This window comes from Zophobas morio, unplaced genomic scaffold (genome assembly GCF_036711695.1).
Source record: "Zophobas morio isolate AGI-343-1 ecotype UQ-CSIRO unplaced genomic scaffold, CSIRO_AGI_Zmor_V1 ptg000012l, whole genome shotgun sequence".
Classification (NCBI taxonomy): domain Eukaryota; kingdom Metazoa; phylum Arthropoda; class Insecta; order Coleoptera; family Tenebrionidae; genus Zophobas; species Zophobas morio.
The window spans coordinates 21,228,576-21,245,067 of NW_026972117.1; the positions used below are offsets into that span (position 1 = coordinate 21,228,576).

Below are 16,492 nucleotides of genomic sequence, written 5' to 3' on the forward strand. Positions count from 1 at the left end.
TAGAGAACAATAATTTTGCCAACGTACGTGATATTAATTTAAGGGTAGGCCACCAACCCCCCGGTCCGGTCTCTGATAATAACAAACGCCTGGTTATCGATCGTTTCTTATGACTAAAGATAATATGGACACGTGAACAGGTGAGTCCCTAAGCGTGCGATCCTCGATATCTCATTAATTTATTATTAGAGAAAGAAAAGTCAGAGGCCAAGGTTGTGCAGATGCTTGTGTAGTACACATTAAAATTTGTTTCGAGTATACAGAGTTGTTTTACGTTTGAGGCAGAAGCCTGCAACTTACTATTTTTTTTTAATACATCATCTTATATACTATGCAATATTCCTACGTTATTCTAAGTTTAGTCAATTTTTTGGTAATGTAAGGCTTCGCAAAAAATTGCAATAATATAATTTTCAAAATTTGTGTTGCAATATTTTATGGAGAGATAAACAGAAATACTTGCTTTGTTGTGGTATCAATTAAATGAAAGGTTTACAGAGTGTTTATGAAAAAATTCTAAAACGTTACAATTTTCATATACTTATCTATTATAATATTCACTTTATTTTTTGTTCTCTCTGTCTCTCGATGTTTCTCTTTAAAAAGTAAAAAATCGCTATAACTTTAAATATACAAAATACTTAAAAAAAAGGCTATTTCGACAGAACTTCCCGCGCCCTTGAAGTACAATCGGACAAATCCAACTCTTTAAAAAAATTATAAAATTTGATTTTACGATTTTCGTTTTGTGATAACCTCGGGAAAGTAAAAATCATCACCTTGGATTGATGCATTGTATTGTAATACTAAAAATAACAGTATTGAATTTCCAAAATTTTCTGAGAAATGGATTGAGCCGTTCCTGATTTAATCAATAAAATAAATTGACCCATTCATCAATTGTTTTGAGCCACCTTTTTAAAGCAAATCTAAAAAATATGAATGTAATGAATTAATGATAAATCACAAATAAAAATTCCTCATGTTTTGCACATTTTGGGTAGAATTTATTCGGCAAAATTTTGAGATGACGTCACCAATTTTTTAGGGGGGATGAGCAAATACATTTTGATCAAAAACTGACCATGCTTATTATAACTTTCAAACATCTCCAAGATATAAAAGCGTTCGGTGTTACAGTTCCTGGTTTAATCAATAAAATAAATTTAGGCATTCATTAATTCTTTTGGGTCACCCTGTATATGCAAATCCAAAAAATATGGATGGAATGATACATTTCAAGTACAGACTCATCAATTTTTTGGAGGGGATGAGCAAATACATTTTGACTAAAAATTTATTATGCTGTTTGTAACCTTAAAACATCTACAAGATTTCAAAGCACTCGGTTTAGCAGATTCAAAATTAAATTGCAAAATGTTGTTTTATAATTTTGATTTGTTTCTTCAAAAATCTGGACGTTTCGGGTAAAAACTCTATTCGGAGTCATAAACTACTTGTGTAGAACTATGTTATTTTATACGATTTAAGAGTCATTTGCTATGTACAATTTTGAAGTGACGTCATCGCATCAGTGGTGGGGATGATTCGACAAATTTTGGTTAGAGTTTTACCATCTACATGATATTTCTAATATAAATACACGAACTCCTTAATTTTTTTGTCACTCTGTCTGTATAAAGAAATCCAAAAATATGAATGTAATGATAAACACGTTTCTGTACACTCATCATATTTTCGACATTTTAGATAGGATTTATTCAGCAAATATATGATGATTAAAAATGTATTATGCTTATCATAACTTTAAAACATCTGGAATATTTTAAAGCATTCGGTTTTGCAGATTCAAAATTAAATTGCAAAATGTTGTTTTATAATTTTGATTTCTTTTCCAAAAATCTAGACGTTTCGAGTAAAAACTTGGTAGTTTGGGAGATTATCTCTCTACTAAAAATCGGGACAGCACACAGACGGACGGAAAAATATACAGGGTACTCTATTAAAAAAAAAATTGTATTACGTCTTAAAAACAAAACACTTTGTATAGTTGAAAATAATTTTAACTGTACCACTTTAGTTTTTAACTGTTTTTTTTGTAATTTTTAATAATTAATAATATATCTAGGAGAATGCGCTTAGTGACTCACCCTGTATATGTGTCCCCAAAATTCCAAAACTGATAACAATTTTTTATTTTCGAATTTTCTAAGTAATACTATGATTAATTTTCTAGAAACGTTACGGAAACTGGTTTGTGTTTTTAAAACAATGCGCATCCAAAGGTGTAAAATAATGTAGTATTAGTGGTTAAAATAAAAAATCTTAGAACAGATCAATATAATCAAAAAATCAAATCCAGTTTGTTGAAAGATATATTCATTATAAAATTTGATTCCACGATAAGTTCAAATAAAACTAGAAGCGGATTATTTAAATTTATACATAAACAACATACTGGGCTGACGTTTTAAATAAAATTTTGTGATGACGTCAACAACTTTTTACTACACATAATTATATCAATTTGGTAGGTTTCCAGAAGTTGAAGAAAATGAGATAAGCCATTTCGATTTAATCAATAAAACATGTTGCTCCGTATATATATTTTTTAAAACATCTTGCATAAGCAGTTCTAAACAATAGAATAAGTACATAAAGACAACGCATGCGCAGAGTTCTAGAAGGAATAGACAAATTTTGATTATCGATTTACCAATTCCAGGGCAATTTCTAATATTAAATTTGCTGGACGATTTTGATTTTTTTTTCCAATAAAATACACACACAAGATTAAAAATAAAAAGGATTAATAAATCAACAGTACATGAGCATTATATATCGCATATTTTCAACAGGATTTATTTGACAAAATTTTGAGATGACGTTATCACATCCATTTGGGCAATATTTTTAAAACAAATATAAATTTTTACAGCAATTTGTCCACTAATTATGGATAAAATAAAGTCGCTATTAAAAAGTGTGAAATTAGCAAGTCGCTCAAAAGCTTTTTATTTAAATCCTAGGAATTTCAGTTAAAGTATTTTGAAAAAAAAAAAAAAACGTTAACACATTTTTTATTTTTTATTTTTTAGAAGCACAACTGTCTTATACTTAGTTCAAATTATTCTACTGTATCAGTGTTTTTTCAATTACTTACGTCAGATATAAAGATGATACGACGTGATTATAGCGATTTATTGCAATACATATGTTTACGTCAAATGCAAATCAAACGTAAGTAAGATTTAATATACAAAAAATTGGCTCACTAAAAATCACGTAGTATAACAAACGATTAACAATCAAGAGAAGCACAAGTATTTTCATTTAACTGGCTCTCAAAAACGTCGACGTTAGTTCCAAACTATAAATAATTTCAGGGTTAAAAAAGAAAAATGTCTGCAACAAAATAATAACAACATTAAAGTTGAGGCCTCCACGTAACGGCGTAATAACATGATTTGCAGGAAATGATGCCACGGCGTCATACGCATCCTTTTAACAAAAATTTTGTTGATAAAGTTAACATAATCCAATCAGAACTTGTCAAACGACAATAATCTAAATCTGGAAACAAATTAAACATTTACTCACAATCGATTTAGTGATTCAATATTTATAAAGAAAATTAATTGAATTTCCAACGCAATTTTTGGACAGTGCTACAAAGAATAATTTATTGATAACGTCAATCAACACTCGACAGGAAAACCGGAAAACCGAATACTCACAACAAACTAATGATCATTTCCGTTTTCTTTTAGATTAGTATTGCCGTTAATTTTAGTCTCATCAAAGGAAAATGGTCATCAGAAAACACAGCCACATTAATTTAAGCGCACACAACAACAACAATTATTAAAACGGAGTTGGACTTCTACTTACAACTTCTTGGGGTAGATTGTTGAGATCGTCGAACGGAGTGCTTACGGTGTTCGCGTCAGCGTCCAAAATGACCACTTCGCCAATTTCGTGCCTTTGCACTTTCTGGAACAAAGATCGAAAACACCATTAAATCCCGACGAACGTCTGTGATGCAACTGTTTCGGTTGCTGTTCCAAGACGATGTGTTTAAATTAAATCAGAATTGTGAACGTCTCATTGTTGCCGAGATACGAACAGTCGTGTTCAGCGTCTCGGCTCTAAGTTGAGCATTATGAAAATTGGCCACATATATTACTGAAAATTTACATAATGAAAACACGAAAATTCGAGATACTGTAATATATGGACTTGTTGGAGGAGTTTGCATAAACGCGGTTGCTTGTTTTTGGTGTAATTATTTAGTATTGCTGGGATGCCTTGCGGGGCTTCGGATTAAGCTAGAGGTCGATTGATTCCGAGGGAAAGTTTATTCGTAGGCAGAAAAAAGGTTAAAGAATGTCTTTTGACAGACGGAGTATCGATTAGGAATTATGTGCTATTTAAGTAAATAGATTATTAATTTAATATCTACGAACTATTTCATCATTCTATCTTTTTTTTTTCAAAGGTATGGTTGGGCTCTGAAACATGTTGAAAACGGATAACAACGGGTGTAGTATCGAAATTCTGAGTTATTACTTTTTCAGTTTTATCGACTTTTTAAGTTCATTTGAATACCTTAATTAACACGGAGTGTGATTAGTTTAACGAATCCAGGGATTCTTTGTGAAAATTATCCTCAATTCATAACAATACATGCTGTTGCGATATGATTAAATTATTTGTAACATCATTTGTTTTAATTGCTATAATAAAATCTGTTTGTTGAACTTTTGTGTAAATTAAATTAAGATATGTCCAGTTCATTATATAATACATAAACAGAATGTTTCAGAATATTATTTCTTATCTTGACCACACACCATTGATTAATTTAAACTTATAAAATTGTCACCACTTTTTCGACATAAAAATCATCTGTTTTTTATTTCAACAAATCTTCCAGAGATTTAAATACTAGTGGGATAAAAAAATTGGAGAATATATTACATGAACATAAAAAAAGCTATTTGCACGTCTCTTCTCTTGTCTCTGAACATGGTGAATACCAAAGGGTCTCACTATATTATTTTTTTTTTTTGTGTACGACATAACACTCATCTTGCCTTTGCTGTTGTTCTCCGTAATTACAAAAAAATCTGTCTTGATGCGATCTTTTTTAACATTATGAGTTAATAAAACTCAGACAAACGTCTTTGTAAAAATGTGATTTCCTCATCAAAAAAACCTTGAAATTACGTTATCGACTTTTTGGAGAGGAAACAAATTTCTGTACAATATTTACCGAATTTTCAAATTTTCTACATGCGTAAATAAGAAAATATAAATATTATCAGGTTTCAATTTCGTGTAGTTTTAGAATAAATAAAACGAATAATATTATCAACAATATAAATAAAAATCGAAAAGTAAATACTTCTAAAAATTCCTAATATTATAAAAACATTAAGGTGTACCACAGTTATACCACAAACTGAATTAATTTAATAAATACAATTGCTTCTTTACTAGTATGAGTAATTCACCTCTATGATAAAAAAGGCATCATAACAAAAATCAGTAGCCAGTTTAGATTTCACTCGCACCGACGATAACAAAAGCGGATAATTTTAAATATCTGATTTACAGGACAACTTGAATTCAGTAAGCCATTAAATCCACATCAATTCAAGTTCAGAAATAAATCGTCCACTACTCTCGCTATCAAATTGATTTGTTATCTTTTTCTTCCAATTTAAAAGAAATACAAGTAAAGATTTTGAGAATTTTGATAGAAAAGGTTCACTACCAGGACATTTGTTATTTTTTAATATAAAAACTGGCCATAATTCTTAATTACAGCCACTGAAAACGATAAATACTTATCGCCCAAAACTGTCTGTACTAAACTGGACTATTGTTTTTAATCACACAATTATCGGGGTGCCAAGTTAATAAACTGATCCCTGCTTAAGGCTGTTGCTGCGCTAAAATCGGCAAAAAGTTGCCCCCGTTAAATCTCCGTAAGAATCAATGGTAAATTAACGGCTCCACAGAAACTAATTCATGCTTTATCATCCATTGTTTCTTGGGAGTTGGTTTTATGTTTAATAGTGTTGTTTCGTAATAACGATAAATACATTTATCAAAATTCTTCCCCTAATTGTGTCATCTGTCCCCTTTCGATATTACAAAACACACTGAAGAAATTTTGTAAAACAGGAAAACTATCATTTTTAAGCAGCCACTGTATGGCACCATTTCAACACTAATTTTTGCGAAACTTGGGTAATCACCAGAGTTAGGCAAAGACGAAGTGATGGGGAATCAATCAGACAAATATTAAAAACGACGGGGCAATTCAAGGTTTATCTGATCAAGATCATCACGAAAATTGTCATTTTTACTTTTTAAAGCATTTTAACGTCTAGGAGAACTCGTACAACTGAAGAAAACCTAGAAACAGTAGTCACTGTTATTAAGAGGAGTCGCTACGTTTGGCTCTTATGGTGTTATCAATATATTTTCAGAATGTAATATCTTCATTATTAACACGCTTATTGTAATAAAATTTTAAATGTAACTTGTCCATAACTTTCACTACATAACTGCGAGGGCAGTTTTTTTTACCAATTTATTATCATATATTTTTTAAATTTTGTTCAAATTTTTGCATCACGTATTTTAAAAAATCAATATTTCAGTTATTTGTTGTAATTTTGGAACGGGGTTATCACCACTGTTTTCTGAATGAAAGGTGTAACTCATACTGTAGAGGAACAAAATTTGTCGTTAGAATAAGAAGAGGGCGGGTGGGTGGGGCTACTACTTGCTAAGATAAGATTGTCTTTAGTAAATGATATACCCTCTAATAAGAAAATAATGGGTTTGGGGGCTACTCTTTGCTTATCTTATAAGACAGTAGAAAAAGTCAATCTTAGCCCCGCCCACCCACCCCGCCTCCATTTCATTGATTAATTTTATCGGCTCTGAATGAAAGGTGTAACTCATACTTTAGAGAAACCAAATTTATCGTTAGAATAAGAAGAGGGCGGGTGGTGGGGCTAATACTTGCTAAGGAAGGGTTATTTTTAGTAAAGGATATACCCTCTAATAAGAAAATAATGGGTGGGAGGGGATACTGTTTGCTTATAAAACTCTGTAGAGAAGGCTAATCTTAGCCCCGCCCACCCACCCGTTCTCTCATTTGTTTCTTCTGAAATAAGAAATAAATCTTATAGCAAATAGTACAGCAGAAAAAAATTACGATTTGAGTTTTTTTTACATTTTTGCAGCCTATATTCTATTAGTTCCCATCCCATTCCCACTCGACAGAAGAACAAATAATTAACCCCGCATATAACTTTGTTTTTTCTAATGGAATGCCCTATATATTTTTACATATTTTGTTGGCCTCTTCTTAGGCCGCACAAGTACACTTTATGTGTGAAATTCTGATGTGACGTTGCCAAGTTATTCCACTATTTTTTTTTTTTTGAACAATGGAAAGGTCACAAAAAATGGTAGTAGGGTTAATTTTAAAATCTCTGTTACGACATTGAGTCTTAATATATACAGTGTTCATAAAAATTCTAATTATAATTTTCAAATCTCGATATTTCAGTTTTTTCACTGTATTTTATTATTGCATCTTATTCTGTTTCTCTGTTCTCTTTCCTTTTTGTCAAGTATTTTCTAAATTTAAAGTTGATGGTTATTGTGATTGTTTACTTTTGTGAGAGATACACCCAAAGAAAAAATAGAGTAAGGTGCACTAATAAAATATAGGGTGTTGTATTTGAAAAAAGAGTGCGTCGACCCAGGGACGCACGGATGGAGTTTTAACTCTGCGTTGTCAAGTTGTATAAAATAAATACGTATACGAGGCGAAGTCATTCATTTTCTCTTAAAAAATATTAAAAACCAAAAATTTGTTGCAATTGGATTTTTTTACAAAATTATGATAAATGATGGATAATTGAGTTAATTAAAGTAAATATCCATGTATTGTCAATTGTTGTTTATTATAAAATATACTTTTTTTTATTTATTTATCATATAGAAATATCATAATTAATTATTATAATAATAAACAGCGGATGGCCGTCGGGTTAGACAAGACCAAACTCGGTACGGCTCGTACGGGATGGGAATTCATTGCAGTTATGGGCTGCAGCCCGTAACTGCAATGCACTGCACTTCGTTTATTTGAGAATAGAATAATATTGCCTCGTTGCACTCTGCTGTTAGTTTCCGTTCTCATTTACTTAGCCGATTTACGAATTCCGTTTTCGTTAATTGTATTTATGGAATAAGTGACTATTAAATTCAGTGATTATCACCCGCACTGAGTGCCTGGCAATCCAGCGCGTCATGATTACATTTGTGGCGGCACCGTAATAGCTGGGTAACCGAAGTAAAGATCAGCCGCTCTTTAGCCTAGTGGTCAAGGCACCTGCCCGGCAAGCGGGATATGTGGGGTTCGATTCCTCTCCTTCTATCGCGCGAAGTTACATGTCTATGTTCAGATTCAGTTCAGACTATTCCGGCGCGCATCGTATACGAAAAGAAAGGTATTAAAAACTCCAAAAACGATAATTCAAAGTCGTAAAGCCTTAGATTTTTTTATAAATACTTAAATGTTCCACAATAAAGCGCGTATTTTAAAAATAACTCTATTGTGAATCATTTTTATGAACCCTTGCACTATTAAAAAATTCAAGAAAATCGGGATAACCTGGAAACGTCGCATCAGAATTTTAAAGATAGACTATGGACCATTAAATTCTTTTACAAACACTCCGTACATTAAAATTCAATTTAATTGATACCACAACGGAGTACGTACCTCTGATCATCTCTCCATGTAATACTGCAGTATAGGTCTTAACATTAACATTAATTATTATTTTTTTTCTTAACCTTTACATTGGCAAAAAAACAAGAAAGCTGGAATAACTGGCAACGGCGTATTGGAATTTTCAAACTAAACTATGGCTACAAAATCTAAGAAGAGGCTAATGAGAATTTTGACATTCTGTAAACGTAATTGTTATTAGCTCGAAGGGTGAGCTTTATCTAACACAATGTAAATATTCTGCGTATATGCCATCCGTGTTGCGACGCAACTTCTCGACCGTAAGTTAAACAATTAAATGACGCATACTGAAATGTTTTTATGGTAACTCCCATCCACATTTTATAAAATAATATACTCTCAAACTTGTGGTTCATGAGTCCGCCTTGAGTTTTTAGCCTTAGCATCCAAAATTTTCGCCAAAAAATCCAAACTGCACGAGCTGGTAGCTTTGTTGTATGTATTACTAATGAAAATATAGCTGGTTCTATTGACCAATGGGCTATTACTGTTTTAATTAATAAATTCAAAGACGATTCACCCACCACGATTCTCGAAATTTTGAAAATACAGTAATGTTGCGCCCTCCTATACTGAATAATAAAATAATAATTATTACAATAATAGCTACTTACTGAAAATAATATTCAAATTAATTAATAATTTTAGTTGCCTCCTCTGTTTTGAGGAGACAAAATAGTTTAGATTGTTCCACTTATTCTGACTGAGCAACTTGGTACATGCTTAATAGTCGCATATGTATAAACATAAACAATCGAAGTTATGCATGTATACTGATAAAATATTTTTCCTCTTGGTTATCTGCCAAATGGTTATAATTGTATATCTAGGCGTTATAAGACGTCCGTGGTGCACATAACATTTGATTTTTGATTGATTATTAATTCGAAACTAGTAAGCTTTGGCAAAGCGTTCCTACGGCACAAATAACAACTGCGATTTACTAGAAGTTGCCTATTTTAAGCCTCATTTGTCAAGTTTAAATTAATAGGTGTAAATTTCATCAAAAATGGTTGAAAAAGCTACAGAAGCAAAAGAAAATTTAAATTAGCATAAAATCATAACGCTCGCTGATCTCTCTATAATGCCCTAGGACGTTATGAGCTTGTTAATAGTAACCATTTCTCAGATTAGTCTATAATTGACATGTGAATTAACAGGCGCAGAACCTAAATTTTAAATGCTGACGCATATCTTTTTTTTAACAACAGGACTGGTCACAAAAAGACAAATAAAATTCGCAAAATTACATTTTCTTATTTTTCGAAGGAGCTGCATTTGTTTGACTGTACTTCAGAGGCAAGGAAAGTTTCGTTTAAATAACTTTAGATATTTTTTTAACGCCAACGTATATTTTCTATAACGCATTGTGATAGCGTATAAAACACTGGAAATGAAATAAATAGATACAATTTTTACAACATTAAAATCAATTGAAAAATATAGGTATATCATATTTGGAATGGACTAATTTAAGCTTCACCTTTCAAGCTAAAAATAATGGCGTTTACAGAATTTCAATATGTCTATCCGTTTTCAAGATGTAAAAGAGCAGAATATTTCAGGGTATTAAAAGATATGTCGAATACGTGAATATGACGTATTTTCTTTATACACTTCTTTTATAACAGGATCTATTTTATATTTTCCTAAACGGTAGGACTCCTATTTCCGTCTGTCTGTCGCTTGGCGTGTATTGATGTATTTTTACTGCAAAACTATTGAACTGACTGTTTCGAAATATTGTATAGTTTTGGAAATTTCATTCTACCCTATAAAATTCTATTGAGAATAACGAGACGGACAGTAGTACAATGATAAGAAATATTTATGGCCCACACCAGTTCACCCGAATTTGTCGGAGAACATTTACCAGGTAGTTCTACTCATGAAATAATGGTCATTTTCATTCGTGAGTAACGATGGTCCCTGTCCGGACCTGGATTACTCTGCTTTCTAACATCTGGGGATGACCGGCACTTGCTATTATCGTACTGTCCGTCTCGTTATTGCCAATAAAATTTTATTGGGTAGAATGAAATTTCCAAAACTATACATCGCGTAGACGGAAAAACTTTAACCAAATTTTGTCTGGTCATTCTCCCCAAAAATTTGACGTCATCTCAAAATTTTGTAAACTAAAACTTACTTACAATATCATTAATTTACGCCTATTGTGAACATTATGCATGTCAGTTTTTGGAAAATAGTAATAATTGTAGAACAAAAATACATTTTATTTAATATTTTGTATTTTAATATTTATATTTTTTTAAAATAAAATTGACTTATCTGACTGTGCTTCAGAGCTGAGAGAAGTTCTCTCTAAATAACTTGAAGCAAGTTTTTTATACATGTTTCGATGAGTGAATTTTACGTCATCTCATAAGCTTTTAATTTTTAATTTTGACGTTTTCTATCAACTTGATTTCTGTATATATTTCAATTTTTGACGGATCAATAGATATTTATTTTTATTATGACATTAATAATTCTGAAAATCTTACTTTTTTTAATTAGACTGCAGCAAAAATATTTTTAAAATCTCCATTAATAATTCAATTATATAAATGGTTTATACATGACTGAGTCTGTTGGCAACCCTGAATTTTTAGTCGAAATTGGTACCATGATGTTTTCAATTATTTCCGGTTGTCAAGATTGACAATTGTTGACATTTTCAATTTGCACAATGTATTCAAAACATAACCTAAATTTATTGCATGCCACGATTGACATATCTGTCACACACTTACTTCAGTTATGCCAACATAAACGCAGACTCAGTCATTTCTGGTCACACGGTATTACTGAAAATTATCTGCTTTGTGCTGAAAACTTCAGCCTACGAAAAAATTAATTAAAAATTTTGATTAAAATACCAGCGCGTCTGAAAATGTAAATCATTTGCAACAAAAAATTCCGCATCATGAACTTGTTTTATTAAACTCAAATTATTAATTTGAAACTGAATTATTACCACTGTACATTGCATGTAAAATATTCTCAAAGTTTCTTAAAAAACTGAATACTTAATTGTTTTTTTTTTAATATTTCCAGAGAAAAACGGTGGGTTTGAATTATACTGGCAAATAGGCAAAGTTTCGAATGGACGTTATGAAAATATTAAAGTTGATTTAAAAGCTAATGTAATCAGTGCTTTAAAATACGCACCAATTATATCCGTTGACTGTAAACGAAATTTTCCACCACATAAATCTGTATTAACATTTACAGGACAAAATGTTTGTAACTTCAAATACTGAAAAGCATTTATTTGAATAATTTGCTCTTGCAATACACTGTTGAGTAAACTCGGTATAAGTAATTAACTATTTATTCGGATCTGTGATTTTCATTTACAAAGAATTACAGTAGGAAAATCTCGTTAAAATTCTTCGTGATACACTTTATATGAAAATTTAAATACGCAAACATTCCAAATTGAAAAAGAAAGTCTCGTTTTCGTTTTTCCGTCATCGCCATATTTAAATTCTAAAAACTACCCACCCACTTTCCATTGTGTATAGAAATCTTTTGTATAACCATTCAGAGAACATTAACCACACCTGTTTATATTATGCGTCGTTAAGGCACGACTCTAAACAAACCCTGCCAAAACGAAATCGCAATTATTATGGAGGGTAAACCGACTTTTTCCACAGCGAATTCAAACACGCTCTCACGTATGCAGAAACCTCGACTTAATTACGCAAGTACATCTTACGGTTGGCAATGCTAATAAGACAAAGAGTTAATTAGCAGTGCCCTTGTGAACAATAATAAAGGTGCACAGAATATGAAAAAAAGAACCGGAAATGACCGGAACCGATGGAATTCCGAACTGCTGAATCATTGAATTGATCCGGAGTTGCAACGGGAATACACAACGTAACTATTCATGTAAAATCATACAAATTGAAAATAACAGAGATAGACGCATCCGCACATTTTGTATAAATTAAAGGTACTTCCTTGTCTTTATCAGTGTTACCACTTGAATACAGAAATTAAACTTTTGCCGTCTGTCGCGCTGGAGCAAGATGTTGTAAAAATTAATAAAACACTTCAATTTGTGTAATTTTGTTCTTAATTAATTCGCCGCCGGTCTTCTTTTCATTACCGACGTAATTTACAACACGACTTAATAATAAAAACAATAAAAATGTACGACGGAGGTAAAATGGAAAGAAGAACCGTAATTACGCATTTAATTCTGCCTACAGAAAGCAAATGACCCCGAGTCGGTTTATTCAACATAAAGTCGGAAAATAATAGACACATTGTGTATGCGTTCTTGCTACATAATTTATGCATATTTATTTCAAGTGAGTCACTGACAGCATCCAACGAATCACCTAAATTTACGCATTTTACTTTCTCTGGTTTCAATTTCAATATTTAGCTTTGTACGGTAAGAGCATAATTGACGATGGCAGGCAAGCATAATTAGGGGTGGTTACAGCCAGATACGTGAAACGCCCTGATAAAATAGCAGGAAATTTAATAAAGCCGAGCCTGTTTTGTGGAACTTTTACTAAGCTGGAGTTTCGCAGTTGTTAAATGGACAACCGTGTAGTTCAAAAGCTGCTACAGGATGTAATTTTTTTTAATTTACAAGATAGGGAAGCGATTTTTTATTATAATGCGGAATTTTAATATTCTACAAGTGAACCTTGAAAGATAAGTATGTAGATGTGTAATTGTATGAGAATGAGGAAGTCCAGCCGAAAGTGAATAATTTTCGGTGTTATCAATTTCGGCTACCGGAACTGATTGCTACTGCTGATTGATTTCGCTGAAAATTAGGTAAAATGAGTTCAATATAACCGACAACATATGTTTAGCACGAACATAATAAAAATAGTAAATTAGTTCACAGAGTTTCAGGTTTTTTTTCTGACGTCAGTTACCGAGTAAAAATTCATGGTCAAAATTACTTGTTTCTCACTCATTATATAGATGGATCGGCAAAGCGTTTACAATGTTATAGTTTTAAAAGAAATTTTATTTACATTTATAACAATTGCACTAATTCATGTCATAGAAGACACAGGTGAACATTTTGTGCAGAAATTGACGAAATTTCAACTGAAATTATTGTTCAATGAGGTTAAGATTACCAATAAAAAATGAGACCACTGTTTTCAGTTCGTGGCTCTTATATTCGTTTAAAACATCAGTACACAATTGTAATTTTTTACAAAAAAACTCATGGCAGATTCATGAACCCCTAGTATAGGGGGATGTCATTTTATAAAATTTTAACAGCATTTACAAACCAAAATTTCGAGGTGACGTCATCGAATTCTTCGTGGAGATAATTAGACAAATTTTGGTTAGTGTTTTATCCCCTACACAATATTTCCAAAATATGTACATATAAAATGTGACAATAGTTGGTCCACCCATATCGGAGACTATTTGTCTAATAAAAATCTAAAAATCGACACAGGTGACAGACAGACGGATACGGCAGACCAATTTTTTTATAAAAATCACTAAAAATCATCCCAAAAAATTTTCTTCTCCTGTTATTTCAAAACATAAAAACAAATAATTTGTGGCCACAGTATACGATGTTGTAAGTTAATAAATGTCATCGTTCGGTTTAACGTAATATTTGAATAAGAATAATAAAAGTTAAGATAAGTTTAACAGCAGGAAATAAGTTCATTGTTCTACAAATTTGCAAATCAAAAGTACATGTTTACGTAGGTATAAATAAAAAAAAAGATGTAGCAGAAGCGGTGCAATGCACTGAAAAGCATTTATAAGTACTACGCTAAACGACATTTTCTACCAATTGTAATAATCGGATTGCAATTCTTTATTCGTTTGACTTCCGCTTATTACATAAAACATTGCATTTTATTTTGATCTTCGATGTTGTAATTCACATTTGGTTGATTATAACTTGTCTAGATCTAGAGGAAGCAAAAACTAGAGGAGGCTCAGCATCCCCTGGCCTCTCCCTAGCTACAGCCCTGTCTAGAGGTCATTAATCGTCGAGAAAATATGAAAGTACCAAGTCGCCCATTACTATACTTCCATAGATTACGGGCAATAAGTAAAATGACCTCTCAGCAATAATAAAAATTTCACGTGTTTACATGTATGTATGCATCGGAAAAATGTCGCGTAGAAATTGGTTTGATTTGAATGAGCTTGTCGCCTCAAAACAGGGGATAAAAATATTATTACTATAATTTTAATTTAATCAATATTAAATAAAGGTGTGTTTTCACGTTTTCGAGTAAATGGGGTAACTCGTTCTTAATTTGATCAATAAAAAATTAAAGAGCCATACATTTTATTAAATTTATTTAATCTAATGAAAAAAAAAGATATCCCGCCGCTGGTTTCAGTCCATCAACCCTGGGTCTGTTAGGCAGAAACTCTACTACTGAATCAAGCCTGACGTAACAGGGTTTCGTACTACGTTCGTAAAAAACAGGACGGTTTAAACAACAAAAAAACAGTAATAATAAAGAAAACCAAAATAGAATCGTAAACCACAAGTACAGGAGTATATTACTTCATACAATTTCGGTAATGTTAATTATACAGTATAACGAGCAGGCGTCAACAAATTGTTGGTGGGGTGATTACACAAATTTTGGTTAGCGTTTTACCATCTACACGATATTCTTAAAACAGAAATAAAATTTGACAACAATCAGTCCAGCAGTTTCGGAGATTATCTGTCTGATAAAAATCTGGACAAACGGCAGACGGACTGACAAACAAACAGACGGGAACGGGAGACCTATTTCTTCGTACTTTGGGGGTCATGAAAGATCGAGAAAGATAAAAGGAGAGAACCGGCCGATGGCTCGATTACAATACTTTCCTAGCGTAAACGAAGAAAAAAATTAGTTTAAGGTTATTTATTTAAACATAACGTGTAGTATATTCCAACAAAACCCGCTTTGAAAAATAAAAAAAATGATTGCAATATACAATAAAACAAATATAGGTAATATCACCAGGAACAGTGTATCAAGCTAAATGACATTCCATAAAAGTCTTTTGACACTCTATATATTTTTTTTGCGTTTGTCTACGACATCCAATTTTTTTTATTGACATTGTATATTATAAGCGATTCTTATACAGCTTGTTCTTCTGAATTCAATAATATCTCATAATTTAATCACCCATACTACACCACTGTGCGCAAGTTAACGTATTTCCAGCACAAGTATGTCAATTTCAACACGTGCAGTGTAATACTAATAATAAAGAAATATATAGGTAATAGAAGTAAAAGAATGAACAAAAACACGCCACATTCAAACGTGCGCGATTTTCGCGTTACAAGTCGGAACATTTTACGTGAGGAATTGACGAATAACCTTATAGAAACTCTAGTAAAAAGGTTGCTGTACGATTTTTTTTTTTTCGAAAATTTGGAAGACATTCATAAACAATAAGCTCAGGAGTATGTTATTTTATAAAAATTTAAATCCTACTTGTTATGAAAAATTTCGAGGGGATGTCATCACATTGTCAGTAGGGATGCAATTTTGGTTAGCGTTTTACCATGTACATAATAATGTTCTTAACATACATATGACAGTCCGTTAGTTTCGGAGATCATCTGTCTAATAAATCTGGACAGACGAAAACTAGAGACCCAATTTTTCTTACTCAAAGGGTAATGAAACGTCGAGAAAACAT

At 31.8% G+C, this 16,492-nt stretch overlaps 1 protein-coding gene across 3 annotated transcripts in view; it reads right to left on the reverse strand.

The window, feature by feature from the left end:
* The window catches only part of LOC135128016 (DENN domain-containing protein 1A), a 120,528-nt gene that overhangs the window by 64,579 nt on the left and 39,457 nt on the right, over nt 1-16,492 (reverse strand). For all 3 annotated transcript variants that reach the window (XM_064054801.1, XM_064054799.1, XM_064054802.1), the window contains exon 7: nt 3,853-3,954. In XM_064054801.1, the coding sequence (XP_063910871.1) occupies nt 3,853-3,954 (102 nt within the window). The remainder of the gene's footprint in view (nt 1-3,852; nt 3,955-16,492) is intronic.